Source organism: Stegostoma tigrinum, chromosome 9 (genome assembly GCF_030684315.1).
Source record: "Stegostoma tigrinum isolate sSteTig4 chromosome 9, sSteTig4.hap1, whole genome shotgun sequence".
NCBI classification, from domain to species: domain Eukaryota; kingdom Metazoa; phylum Chordata; class Chondrichthyes; order Orectolobiformes; family Stegostomatidae; genus Stegostoma; species Stegostoma tigrinum.
Window position 1 is genome coordinate 65,701,595 of NC_081362.1, and position 14,401 is coordinate 65,715,995.

Consider the following 14,401-nt stretch of genomic DNA (forward strand, 5'->3'; position numbering starts at 1 on the left):
TTGGCTTCGATGATGGCCTGGGCTGTGCATACCACCTTTCATAGTTTCTTACAAATCTGGGCAAAGCAGTTGTCACATCAAGCTGTTATGCACCGGGACAGTATGCTTTCAATGGTGCATCTGTAGAAGTTGGTGAGGGTCCTTATGAAGCAGCTGAGGAAGAAGAGGCATTGTTGTCCTTTCTTGACTGTCGCATCTACATGGGAAGTCAAGGACAGGTTGTCGGTTACAGTCAATCCAAGGAATTTGACGCTCTCCACCCTCTCAACCACAGTTCCTTTGATGTAGATGGGGTCGTGTTCTCCTCACTTTCTTTCTGAAGTCAATGATCAGTTTTGCCAATGTTGAGAACAAGGCTGTTTTCGTTGCACCATGTCATCCAGCCCTCTTTACCCTGCTCTGTATTTTGACACGTCATTGTTAGATATCCATCCCATTATGGTGGTTTCGTCAGCGAACTTGTGGTTTTCCACTGATCGTAGAGATATCTAAATATGTCTTCCCAATTCCTTTCAATAAAAATTTGTATTCCGATTCCAACTTCAGTACCCCAGGCAGTGGTTTATCCTGACTGCAACGCACAGCAGATTTGCTAGTTACTAAAATACCTCCACCAGTTAGTCTGCACAGAACCTGAGTGCTCGGCCAGGGTCACCATCCGGGTCCATCGCTTTCCTTGGGGTGGCTCCCAATGGCGAATACTTCCACCAGTTGGTCTGCACAGAACCTGAGTGCTCGGCCAGGGTCACCATCACTTTCCTTGGGGTGGCTCCCAAGAAGACTGTTCTGACGTCTACACCGGTGACGGAGGGAGTAGGTGTGTCGGGGCCATCAGAACAGGTGTCACTGTGCTGCTGGCATTCTGCTAATACCAAGCATAGAAAGCATTCATGCTTTCAGTCGTGGGTGTACAGGGAGTACAGTAGGAGGCTGAGGATGTATCCTTGGGGGCCTCCAGTGTTGACTGTTGTTCTGGAGAAAGTGTACTTGCTTATCATCGCTGATTGTGGTCTGGGTCAGAAAGCTGAGGATCCAGTTGCAGAGCGCAGGGCCATGACCAAGATTACACAGTTTTGAGATCAGTCTGGAGGGGATAATGATGTTGACTACAGCTTCGCCTTCAGTGAGTAGTAGCCTGGCATATTTGTCTACGTTGTTCAGATGTTCCAGGGATGAGTGCAGGACTAGTGATATGGCATTGACTGTGGCCCTGTTACGTCAGCAGGCAAATCGTAAGGGATTGAGGTTGCTGGGAGACTGGAGTTGATGTGGGCCATGACCAGCCTTTCGAAGCACTTCATGACTATTGAAGTCAAAGCCACTGAGCAGTAGTCATTAAGATGCATTACAGGTGCTCTGTTAGGTACGGGGATAATGGTGGCCTTCTTAAAGCAGGTAGGAACTTCAGTTTGGAGAAGGGAGAGGTTGAAGATGTTGGTGAATACCTCCACCAGTTGGTCTGCACAGAACCTGAGTGCTCGGCCAGGGTCACTATCCGGGCCCATCACTTTCCTTGGGGTGGCTCCCAAGAAGACTGTCCTGATGTCTACAGCAGTGATGGAGGGAGTAGCTGTGTCGGGGCTGGCGGAACGCGTGTCACTGTGCTGCTGGCATTCTGCTTATACCAAGTATAGAAAGCATTAAGCGCGTCAAGGATGTGTCTTTGTCCACTTTCTGGCTGTGCTTTATTTTCTATCCTGTGATGTTGTTTATGCCTTGCCATAGGCAGTGGGAGTCTCTTTGTTAGGTTTGGGCCTCTAACTCTATCTGGTACTGCCTCTTTGCGTCCCTGATGGCTTTGTGGAGGTCATGTCTAGATTTCCTATATTGGTCTGGGTCATCTGACTTGAATGCTGCACGTCTGATCTTCAATAGGGAGTGGATTTCCTGATTCATCCAAGGTTTACGGTTAGGGAACATTCAGATTGACTTCTTTAGTACAAGTGTTTTGAATTTCTGGTAACAATGAAGTGACGTTTGGAGCGAAAATCACCCATTTTATCTCTCCACTCTCTCACTCCATGGCTGTGAGAAATCCTTTTTAAAGTAAATCATATATCCCAAAGAATAGTTTTAACTCAAAAAGACTTTGAAAGTGATCATCCAGCTTGCTTTCAATCATTGTGAAAACAATGAAGCGAAACAAGTCTTTTTGGGAAATATCATACCCAGTTGCATTGAAAAACTTGAACATTTATTATCCTTTTATTCATTGTCAATGTTTTTTACTTTTAGCCTACTACATTTTTCAACTTATACTCTGAATATTTGAATTTGTTGTGAAGAAAAATTATGAATGAAAAATTTATTTTAAAATATTTTGGTCTGTTTGATTGCTTCATATTCTGGTTTTCCTTTTGCTTTAATAAATTTTCATTACCTTTGATAATTGCAGAGTTCTACTGTGTTGCTTCTGAAAGAATTTTGAATTGTCTGAATGATTTATTTTGGTTTGTTTTATTGTTTGGTAGATTTTCCTGATTACTTTACTTTATTCTTGTTTGAGTTCTGAACTGAGAATCTGAAACTTGGATACAGACACAAGATGGCTTCTCAGTGCAAGTTAGCAACAAAATGGCTTCTAGCCTGGGAACTGTAAATTCTCCTAGAGCTGCTGTTTTAACCTGGGAACTCTGAGTTTTGCTAGAGCTGCATAAATAACGCAGTAATGATAAGATAATTCTGTACTAACCATTCTGCCTGACCTTCAGTAGCAAATGTTATGGTGCTATATGGCGAGACAAAAAGTAACCTAAACATTGTGACATAAGTTGTTTACCAGTTAATACTATTGGATTATGTAACTGTCAATGAAGCAATATCATGTATTGCTTGGTAATTGTTTGAATACACTATGCGATCACGTCATGTACCCTGCTTTAAGAAACGTATATAAATGTCTTTGTATTAGGTTGTGTGTGCAGCTCCTCTGAGGAATACGGAAGTGCTCAACTTCTGTGTTTTCCGGATGTTCTGTACCCGTCCGATTGAAGAAATAAAGAGTGAAGTCTTAAACAGCCAGACTGACTGCGAGTGTTCATTGACTGAGCACGGAATCAAGAGACCCCGCCGGGGTCGAGATTTACAAAACTACCGTCATTTTAATATGACACCAAAATGCACTGCCAAAATTTGATATTAGAAATGTGATCTCAAAGTTGAACTGCTAGCACTTTCAGACCTTTGCAGGGGAGTCAACTGCAATCCCATTTTCATAACATGGCGAAAAGTTACGAATGATCCATCTTAAATTTTTAAACCCATCCAGCTGTCACAATGAGTTGAATGCAGCTGCACAATGTATAGTGGGTGAATTGGTATGGAAGTGTTATACATTGGCATGGGGTATGGATGCCATATGGTTTATTTGAGGGGGTCATTCCTTGGCATGGGGTTATGAATTCCCTCATGATTCAAGACATCATTGCTATTATGCTACCCAATTGTTTTTATAAAAACCAATTGCAAATCTATGATAATCAGTTGGTCAGGTGTGTTGGCAGAGGTTCTGCTATCAAAATTGATACTCCCAAAAATTGGAAATCCTGGTATTGATGTCAGCAATCTCAGATTAAGGTCCCAGTTGTCATTTATGAATGGCTTCCAAATCAAAGTGACTCTGCAATAGTTATCCCCAGTAGGTTTTGGAGACGGTGTCTGAAGATTTTAATGAGTTGCTGCTGTTTCTTTATCAATAAACGTTACCACCTCATTTTCTTTCTGCATTTGAAACCTAAGCACTAGTCATATCAGCAAGAGTAAAATGTGACAGAAAATGATGTTGAGGGATTTCAGTCTGTTTTTTAACATATTTGCTTATCATTGAATTATAATTAACCTTTAAATGCAATTAATACATTACACATGTCTGAATAGTTGCTGTTGTCTGAATACAAAGCCTTCATTTATGACTTTGCTCAAATTTGCTCATAAGTTTAGTGTGATAAAGAAATAAATTCAATACCTAATATGTCATGGACATATAATCCTTGGGGTGGATTTTAGTGAGATCACGTCAACAGGGAGTGTGAGCACTCTGTTAAAAGGGAAAGAACGGGATGGTAATGGTCGTGAGGAAATGCCACGCAGAAGGAATATTGGGAGGGTGAAGTTTGGGGCTATGAAGAGAAGTAAAGAAGAATGTGTGATTTTGGATGAAAGAGGAATGGGGAATGAGCGACTGTGGTAACAGTTTACCCAAATTTCCATCCCAAATTAAACCAGTTGGGTTGTTTTGCCACATTTCCTTTTAGAAAGGAAAGAAGGTTTTTCAAAAAAAGATCAGAGAAAAGCAAAGGGAAATGTTGAGGGGAGAGAAGCATGAGGAGAAGAAGAGAAAGAAGAACAGAGAAAATGAACAGCAACATAGAGACAACAATGAAAGTGAAATAATGTTGATGCTGGAAATCTGAAACAAACACAGAGAATACTGGAGAATCTCAGCAGGTCTGGCAGCATCTGTGGATGGAGAAATAGAGTTAACGTTTGGAGTTAAGCTGCTTCTTCAGTAAAAGAGGAGGAAGAGTCCTAATCAATTTGTTACTTGCTACGGGTACTGCCAGAGATGCTGAGTAGCTCCAGGGACTTTCCGTTTTTATTTTAGCAACAAGAAGACATCCCCAATTCCAATCAGAAATGAAGTAGAATATTGGCCAAAATCCTGAAAAAGCAATTGCAACTTTCTTTTCAAATGTAATTAATAAACCTGGAATAGAGTGCTACTTTAATTAATTAACAGTAAGATTGCCAAAATTTTGTCCAAAAAGAGCATATCTGGTTCCGAACCCTAACCCTTTAGGGTAGGATGTCTACCCTTCTTACTTGACAGGTGCCCATGTGACTCTCGACCCAAAGGAAAGTGGTTGAATCTAAACTACCCTCTCAGTTGACTGACCACGCCTCTAGATTGTATGGAACCACCACAGTTAAAAAGTAAAACGCCATCATCTTCTCAGAGGTTGTTGGGGTGGACAATAACTACTGGCCTTGCCCATTATAGTCGCATCCCAAGAACAAAATAAAAATAATGTGACATGTTACAATCCCACCCTTCTCCCCAGCCAGTATCGGACATTCATGTCGACAGTTCCCCCTGTAAATATATGTGTGTGTAGGGATTTTAAAAGCAAAATGCAGACGGAATTCTGCTCAGTTCCAGTCTATAATCAGTTTGCTAAACTTAATTTCCTGAAGATGATATTTGCCAAACCTGCAGACACACGGTATCAGTGGAAATTACAGATTTTCTTTGCATTTTTGATATCGCAGTTGAAATAAAGCATTTAGCAGCAGGTAAAGTGCAAACGTCTAGAAAGAGCTTTGCTTAATCATTCCACCAGCTGCCAAGGTCAAACTCCATTCCAAAATCTCCACAAATATTCAGTACTAAGAGTTCAAGAACCGGCCAATCCTAAATCAGTTAGATTTGCAGCGTTTTTAATCGAACATTGAAACTTCTTTTTTCTGTCCTGTTTATTTCGTCCATAATTGTTCCACATTTGATTTTTAAATAAAAAAGCGAGTGTCCAGCTCATATAGAAAATACAACTGCTATAAAATTACAAACTAATTAGTAGAAGCTGCGGGCACATTATACCAAACAGTTTTAATATTTTAAAATAAATTTTCTGTATACACTGAAAAACAGAATATTAAGGACCAAAATAAACAAAGACTTTTCACGAGTCAAAAACGGACTTGAATTTACGACGTAGCTCGTCGTATGGGACCGAAATCTACCGGTGCTTTCTCCTCCCTTCCCGCATTCCCTTCCAATGTGAGCTGAGCTGACCTCTGACACTCCAAGGAGAATCCTCCATCGCTGCCCAGGCCAGTCTGGAGCCACTCGCCCACGGCGTCCTCTGCTCCATTGAAATCTTCACCGCTTCTACCGCGCTTCGATCATCATGAGGGCAAACACGAGTCTCAGTACTGGGTAGTAGCTGGCTGCTAAGATGCTGACACTTCCCGGGGAAGCATTTCGAGTTGGTACTGCTTAATTTGTATTTTGTTAGCTGCAACTGCTGGAATCGTTTAAAAAGAACCGCCAACAGTCGTCAAAGATACTCTTTTTGTTTAGCTGGACTTGTGTGCAGATGCCCACTTAATTCTTTAACACAGGGTCGTTCGACGAATTCATTTCCAATCTTGCTATCTGCTTCAAATGGGCAGGGTTTTTTGGGAACTGGGTGAAAAGATGATCATTCTCAGCAGATCGCCTCATTCACCATCTGCGGTTTGTGTAAATGAGGTGACTTTTCCACAATTCCAGAGAGACCGATGTGTTTTCATCCAACACTAGATTTACGACGGCTTTCATGTTTTTCAAAGATTGTGTGAAATATTTTATCCAAAGATCTGCCCAGAAGAAACTAGACATTCTCACTTTTCTTCCTCGACCAATCTCAAAACAAAAACACAGTCAGATTTTCTGGAGTTACTCTTGTTCCACTTTGAATTTAGCCCTTTCATGGTTTACCGAGTGGAGATGGGTTCTGTTGCAATCTCCTGCTAAAAGAGTTTGATCTCAGTTTGATGTGACAGTTTCTACCTAACCGAATGTTGGGACATTCCTACAGTTTCTGAAACTGTTTTTTTAGCTGGACTTGTGGGTACAAATGCCCACTTAATAATCCCTTAAAACCAATGGTAGTGGTAATGTCACTGGATCAGGAGTCCAGGCCAAAGTTCTATGGAAATGGGTTCAAATCCCACCATCGCAGTGGCGGAATTCAATTATTATATCTGAAATATACTATAAAGGGAATCTCGGTAAAGGTACCATGAAACCATCGTCAATTCTTTACGCATTGAAATTTACTCTCCTTAATTGGTCTGCCTACATGTGACTCCACACCTACACTATTGTGGCTGTCCAAACTGCCCAAGGAAATAACTGGAATATCTAGCCTGTTAGTCTAAAGGACAGTTGGGGATAGCCTTAACATGGGTGCTACATTTAAACAAAAAGTCAAAAGTTGCTGAATTGTACTCTTCTGCCACTGGTATTTAGCAACATATTAACAGTATATGAAAGCTCGGCATGGCCTGGAACTCGTACGGCACCTAATCTAGGAGGACCAGAAACGACGGGAAATAATAAATTCCCAATGTGCTGGCCCTGCATTGAGCACACGTGTGCCAAAGATAATCATTTTGTTTCTTATCTCAAACCTCTAAATATCAGGTTAATGTATGCGACTCAGCTCTTGCCTAGCTCAAGACTAGAAGCTTCTTCCGAAAAGAAGACTTAGATTTGGTTCCCATTGTGGAGTAATTTGTTAGAAATACTTGACAAGAACTAGGAAGAGATTATTCCCACTGCATAAGCACGTTCTCTTGCCCCTAATCTTTGAGATAGCTAACACTGCTCGCGTTATACCCGAAAATGAAGCGTTTTTTTTTTAAATTTGCTGAAGCTTACCCCTAAAACTAATCTACTGTTTGTCCTCTGTCGCCAAGTTTAACAGCAAAGCAGCTATGGGCGGGCTGGTAAAGGTACCCTCGAAATGAGCAGCCTTCTTCCATTATTTTTCCATTGAGTTCCACTCAGACTGTTCCAGGTACATTCGACAGCCTAACCAGAGGCGTGAGTGCATATGATTTGACCTTTATTGGTTGAAATTGGTTTTAATGCAAACATTGTAATGGCCGAACTTTCAGTTAAGATGGTGAGTTTTCTGACTGCACCAAGAGTCAAATGAGAACTATTATTCTGTATCTGGTGATGATCGGCAAATGAACAAAAGTCTCCCTTCATTCCTCTCATTCCCTTTCACTTCAGCAAGTTCACCTGTGTTTAGAAGTTATTTCGTGACCTTCGAGCCACATGTTATCTTGTAAATAATCAAGATGTTTACCCATTTCTCAGGTCTGAGAATGTTCTTATTTCCATTTTGACGAACAGATGTGAACAGCTTCAGGTCTTTGTCGAGTTGGCATTCGATCGCGGGTAAAGCCTTGAAATTTGATCCGAGAGCATTTGTAGTCCAGTATGCCAATTGCCCGCGGCACCAAATCAGGTTTTCCAGCCACAAATGTATCAATCTGCGCGTTGTCTTCATGCTCAGCCTCTGGATTCCCAGGCATCTCCACACAGTTGCAATGGCCACAACATTAGGCCTAGCTGCTGTATATCGCCCCTTAATGCTCACACGAGCCTCTCCGCACTCACTTCACCTCCCTCTCAGTTCAGATATTCTAGTGATAAACTCCTGCCACAGCGAGCTGACCTGAATTTAAGCTCATGGTAACAGTGCACGAAGCTGTGGTAGATGAAGGTGATAGGCAGCGCTAACAGGACGATGCCGCTGACCACACACATCCCTCCCAGGATCCTGCCGGGGATGGTGAAGGGATACATGTCCCCATATCCCACAGTGGTCATGGAGATGATCACCCACCAGCAGGAGGCCGGGATACTGGCATAGGCTGGATTCTTGTCCTCCAGGTCGAGTCCGCTTTCCAGCAACTGGGCGAGGGCGCCAAATATCGCCATGGCGACGCAGATAAACACCAAGAGCATGACCATCTCCCGGTAGCAACGTTTCAGAGTCAAGCCCAGCGTCTGCAGGCCAATGAAGTGACGAGCAAGTTTGATCACCCAGAAAATCCTCATCATCCTCAGGACCCTGAGGGTCACCCCAGCCCGCTGTAACTGCGAGTTCTCGCCGGTGAAGAAGGACATTAGCACCGAAATATAGTACGGCGTGATGGCCAGCAGGTCTATAATGTTCAGAGGCTTTCTCACAAAGTCGCACTTGTTTTTCGACACGAGAAACCTCACGATGCACTCGGCTGTGAACCAACCCATGCAGATCGCTTCGATTATCCTATAGACAGCAATAAGAAAAAAAAAAGTAAAACCAGCAAAAAAGAGGTTACGAAACGTGTGTGGATGAAATGGCAAAGGAGCACAACAAGAATCTACAGAAACTTATACTCCCGTAACAGTCACCAAGGCACGCCCCGCAATGTTAGCTATCCTCCACTACAACGCCTGGCCTGGACAGGCTTAAGTATCCCATGGTTTAACCAACACCTTAAGGTTGAAATGTTAAAGATACCCTGTAACTCATGACAGAGTACAAACTAATACAAGTAATAATGGAACACATAGCATTTGTTTGAGGCTCCTGACAGCAGCTAACTCTCCGTACAAACAAACCTATATAAAGTCAATAGCGACTTCGCCTAATAGGGAATCGAGTGCTGAAAAGCAAGCCACGTTCCTGATCGGAGGAACAAGTCTGGAAGTTTGGGTCTGGCTTTGGGTATTTTAAGACTTCAATTTTCTCTTTACTAATCTCCGACTTTTATTTCACCTTTCACCTAAATCTGCAATAAAGGTGGCCACAGTAACTTTTAAGCAAAGTGCGTTCAAATTTCTCTTTTGTTCCTGGAAGAAAATTTGGCCGCGGACAGTGTGAAACTAACCTGAAGACAAGGTCAACATCAGCACTCTCAAGCATGCCGTCAAGTTTGTAATATTCTGTTTCAGATTTTTATTTCAATTCCGAGAATTGATTTTGCTTCTATAGGCCAGATTCCTGTGTGTAATCCAAGAGGGACTTCAAACCTAGAGACTTCCATGTATTGTGTACACACCATAAATCTATATAGAAAATCAAATTTCTTTTACAACCTTTGCACACTTTACTGCTATTGAGTTGGGTTACCCTAATGTCTCAGCCAAGCTGTCATAGATGGATGACAGGATCATTTAATTTTTAAAAAAATTTCCTGGGGGATATGAATTGACTAGCACATTAGGAGAACTGAGTGTGGGAATATTGCCTGGAAACTTTTAAATCAGTTGGAGATTGCCCTAACTGCAATTATTTTGTACTTCAATTGACAGGTGTTGTCTCCAAACAGCACAGGAATCTCGAAAGCGAAACATACGAGAACAAAAACAAAGTTGCTGGAAAAGCTCAGCAGGCCTGGCAGCATCTGTGAAAAAGAAAAGAGAGTTAATGTTTCGGGTCCGGTGACCCTTCCTCAGAACCGATGGTGGCTGGGAGAACGTCAGTTTATATGCAAAAAATAGGGGGCTGGGTGGTGTAAGGAGTAAACGATAGGTTAGAGCCCGAAGAGAGAGAGAGACAGTTGGACAAAGGAGTTGCTAGTGATCAGGCTGGGAGGGTAAATAGTTGTTAATGGGGATTGTTAGTGACTAACAACTGGGGTGTATAGTGGCAGGCTATGTGGTAACAGGGCCTGGTGTGTGGGGTGGGGGCTGGGACATGGGAGAGTTTAGGCCCTAAAATTATTATTAAATTTATAGAGTAGGACTCCACTTTTGCCAAGGGATTAATACTGGGCAGGGCACCCCGGTTTTCTTCAAATGCCAAAGGCACGCTTCTATCCACGCATCTCATCTCAAAAGTTGGGACCTCCAAAGGCGCCACTCCCGCCAGCGCTATCCCCTAGAAAGGTGCGATCAAATCTCTAGACTGCTGCTTGAAGACACAGCGTTAGTCCAGCAAGAGTATGTTTTTTTTATAACACCTATAGGTTTTTGCATTAACTTGGACAGGGTATTGTGTGACCTGTCACCCTGGTCACACAAGAAAGGAGGCGCTGGGCGCGTGCCAGTCATTTCGGGAGACATTTCTTGGAGAATGTTTAATAAAACTGAGGAATGAGTGTCAGGCGCACATGGACTTTGATCGGCAGTCATTTAAAAAAAAACACAGTAAGAAAGTTTTTTGAACTCCAAGGAAGCAGTTGAGAAGTTCAGTGAGGGAAGGTTTTGAAATATATCAGACCTATAATACCGAGAGGTTTGTGGAGAGGAATGTTTTAAGTTGGACGAGAGTGCAATTTAGTCCTGAAACTGGGTCCCTGGACCCGAAACGTTAACTTTGCTTTTTCTGCAATAGATACTCTCAGACCTGCTGGGCTTTCTCAGCAATTTCTGTTTTTGTTGCAATTTATTCCTTGATGTTCAGAACGAAATAGACTGCTGAGTTTCTGGATCTCGTTTACTTTACGCATGTTTATTTGTTACTTAAATGGAAGGACCAATATTGGTGTTATATAAAAGACCGACGTTTGTTCTGCAAGAATTGTTCCTGTCATTGGGGAGTATCAAAAGCAAAGATTGGAAGGAGAATGGTTTTGAACGAGACTTTTATGAAAAAGTTATATTTCTTCCGGAAAGAGCATTCCTCCTGCATTTATTGCAATCCCGAATTCATGTTCGATAAAAGTTGTGTATATAAAAATAGAATCGGAAATATTGACTACATAATTTCAATCCCATCCAATCCCTGTTACATTTTGCACGTTGGCAATAATTACAGATCTCGCCCTTGTAAAAGTCGCAGCATCCAGCGGGAAACTTCCATTAATTTTTATATCCACGACGGACTCGCCAAAGAAAAGTAATCCGCCCACGGAGGAAACGTCGGCTGATTGGCTTTCCGCCTTGTGAAATTTGACAAGGTTATTTCGAGGAGGGATACCCTGTAAATACAGAGCGCATCTGGCGGCTATTGGTGTGATATGCATTCACACGTGTCAGTGGGAAAGGGTGTGCGAGGAAGAGGGTCGATGTGCACAGACGGAGAGAGAACAAGATTTGTATTACGAACCATCCTTCACGACCACATGCCCTCCCCCACCCCGCCAAATTAATTTTGTAGCTGTTGTAGCGTTCCAACTACATAACCTCTAAAATTTGTATTCCATAAACAGCCGGGAGTTAAGGGATAGATAAGGGCGAAGACACCCGGTTTTCTTCACGTTGGTGTCCACAGATTTTAGACGTGGCACCACCAGGGCAGCACCCCCTCACTACTGCTCTGAGCTATCAGATGCGCCAAGCAGCTGGAGTGGGGGTTGAACCCACCGGCTTCTGGCTTGGAAGCCGCTGAGTTTAGCGCTGGCTCTCACTTTTGGAAACTACCCAGCCGTGTCTTTATGTGAAACTGGCGTTCTGCATTCAGCACATTCCAACTCGAGCCCTAGCTGCACGTCCCCAGGAGTTGCATTTTGTCAAGTTTCGCTTTGTGAAGTTAAAACACAATTGAAAAAAAAGACACAACAACAGCACAGATTTTAACGTCACGCAAATAAAGACTTTGCAACTGCATTCATGGACAAAAGACTTTCACACCCATTGAGAAACTTAACACCATAAATTAAGAAGGAGTTATAGATACCCTGATGGTCCCATTAAATGTTCTGTGTACCTGTGCTCCTCCACACTGTTGTTCTCGGCTGTTTTCCAGTCTGGCAGCGTGCTGGCGCACAGTACCACCATGGAAACGATAACAAATACCACCGACACCGTTGCCAGAATCTGGGCCGCTACAGACGAGGTGGGCTCCTCAAAAGTCCTCCTCATCCTGTCCAGCCACTTCCTATTAGATGGGGAGCTCTTTTTTAACTCCTTTCTCCTTTGCCTTTTCAGCTCTTCCTCCTCCTCTGAGTAGAAGGTGTAGGTGTCGGACATTCTGTCATCCAGTCGCCTTTGGCAGCAGTATTCGAGGTGCGAGCGGTCCAGACCCCAATAAATGAGCTCATTGTAAAAGGACAGCTCGCACATGTGAGGAACAAACCGGAGCTTGCCGTACTTAACGTAAAGCATGATGAAGCCGAACGCCTCGGAGTGCCTGTCAAAAAAATACTCATTTCTCTCCTGATCGTAGTCATCACACACTTCCAGAACCTCTTTCTCCGAGACACAGTTGTGAAGTCTGCTAACCCTTCTGAGGGGAAAGTCCTTGATCACGTCCTTCGGGAATGAATATCGGGTTCCCCCAACATTCAGGATCAAGGGGCCGCTTCCAAACTTCATCTTCGAGCAAACCCTGGAGCCGCATGGACTTCCCGGTTCCAGCGCATGGGTTCAGCGGAAGGATTATCGCCCTCACTCCTCACTTGTGCGGAACCCCCGGCCGCTCCGGTCGTGTTTCCGAGGCTGGTGATGATGCCGAAAAGTTGTCAGTCATGTTACCGGAGCTCAGCACTGTCCTGCCTTGCTGCACGGGGAGCGATGCCGAACGGGCAGGGTGACTTCCTGGCTTGGTGCTGAAGCTGCTGTGGTTCCTCCGTCTGCCTGCCTCTCTCTCTCTCTCTCTCTGTCAGAGTGTGGCTCAGCCCCACAGGCGGGTAAACGAGCAGAACTCCAGCACTAGAGTGACGTGAACGGCTTCCACTAACCACAGCGCCTCTTCAACCACAGCCTGCGATCGACAAACAAGACTCTGCAAAAATCAAATCCACGGCATTGCTCCGGGCTCAAACGTAATGTTACACCTATATTCTGACTTCCGTATTTGAACCGGCGAGTGTTTATAACAACATGGAAACAAACGTGACTTATATTGCCACAATGGAACGCCTCTAGGCTTTGGGGAATAATGTGTCACGTTCGCCTCAACTTCTCTTTAAATATCAAGGCGTCTCATGGATCCGCCTGGACTTCCTTTTGATTTCCAAACACAAAGTTGGAGCCGTCGAGACAGAACGAAAGTTCGCACTGTTTTACTCACGCCTTTCTGTAACCACCTCTCCCACTTACATCCAGCGCTTTGTTCAGACCAGGAGGCGAGGTGGGGGCAATTAATATGCAAATCTGGGCGACGACTTCTTTCGATAACACTGCATGAACTTTTAGATTTTCTGCCACGTTGCAGATTTAAAAAGTAATAATTGGGCTGGTTTTTGTTTTCTTTTTTATATCAAATCGCAGTTGAGTACAATTTACAATGTAATGTAATCATGCCGCGGGCTATTTGCTGACGAATGATTAGACCTGTACAATCTCCAGTCAAAATGATAGGGATTTTAATTATCGAAACTCCATTCGTCAATGAGAAATATTAAATTGACGATTCATGATATGTTAGTACTTAATTCATTTACTGACAGCTCTCAAATTACTGAAAGGCAGCGGGTACTTTAGAAGGAACATAATAGTTGGAACTTTCCACTGATGGCTCTGATCAGTCAATTTAAGTTTTTTTCTCTCGGGCAAGTGCACTGACTATAGTTCCGATGTAATTTCCTATTGCCAACAAAAATAATACTTGCAATAAACAATTGGATAGAAAGCAGTTCGTAATAGAAAGCACAGCCAGTGCAGCTGTAAAGGAGCGACAATCCATCTTGCGTTCAATTTCGCATCCAATTGAGGGGGTACTTACAGGAACCTGTGTGAAATGCAGCGATCTTGCAATGTTGGAGGCGCTCATCTCTTTTCATTGAATTGCAATTTATTGCAGGATTATCACAGAGGGCTATTACATACGAAGAATAAACATCTCCCTTGGATAACACTGGAAAAAGTCTTGGTTGTCCTTCCAGTATGTTTTGAGCCTTTAACTCAGACCTGAGTGTATTTAAAATATGCTGATCATTATTTTTTCCCCGTTACTTAAGGCCTAGGTTT

At 43.1% G+C, this 14,401-nt stretch overlaps 1 protein-coding gene across 2 annotated transcripts; it reads right to left on the bottom strand.

Annotated features, from left to right (window-relative positions):
• Window positions 1–5,359: 5,359 nt before the first annotated feature.
• kcng3 (potassium voltage-gated channel, subfamily G, member 3) lies at window positions 5,360–13,581 on the bottom strand. Of its 2 annotated transcripts, none has more exons than XM_048535937.2 (2): window positions 12,168–13,581; window positions 5,360–8,831 (listed from the first exon to the last, which is right to left on the bottom strand). In XM_048535937.2, exons 1-2 carry the CDS (start codon window positions 12,803–12,805, stop codon window positions 8,186–8,188), a joined length of 1,284 nt encoding a protein of 427 aa, XP_048391894.1. In that variant the 5' UTR covers window positions 12,806–13,581; the 3' UTR covers window positions 5,360–8,185. The 2 variants fall into 2 exon arrangements, with proteins under 2 accessions (XP_048391894.1, XP_048391895.1); XM_048535938.2 differs by having other exon boundaries at window positions 12,198–13,579.
• Window positions 13,582–14,401: the final 820 nt, after the last annotated feature.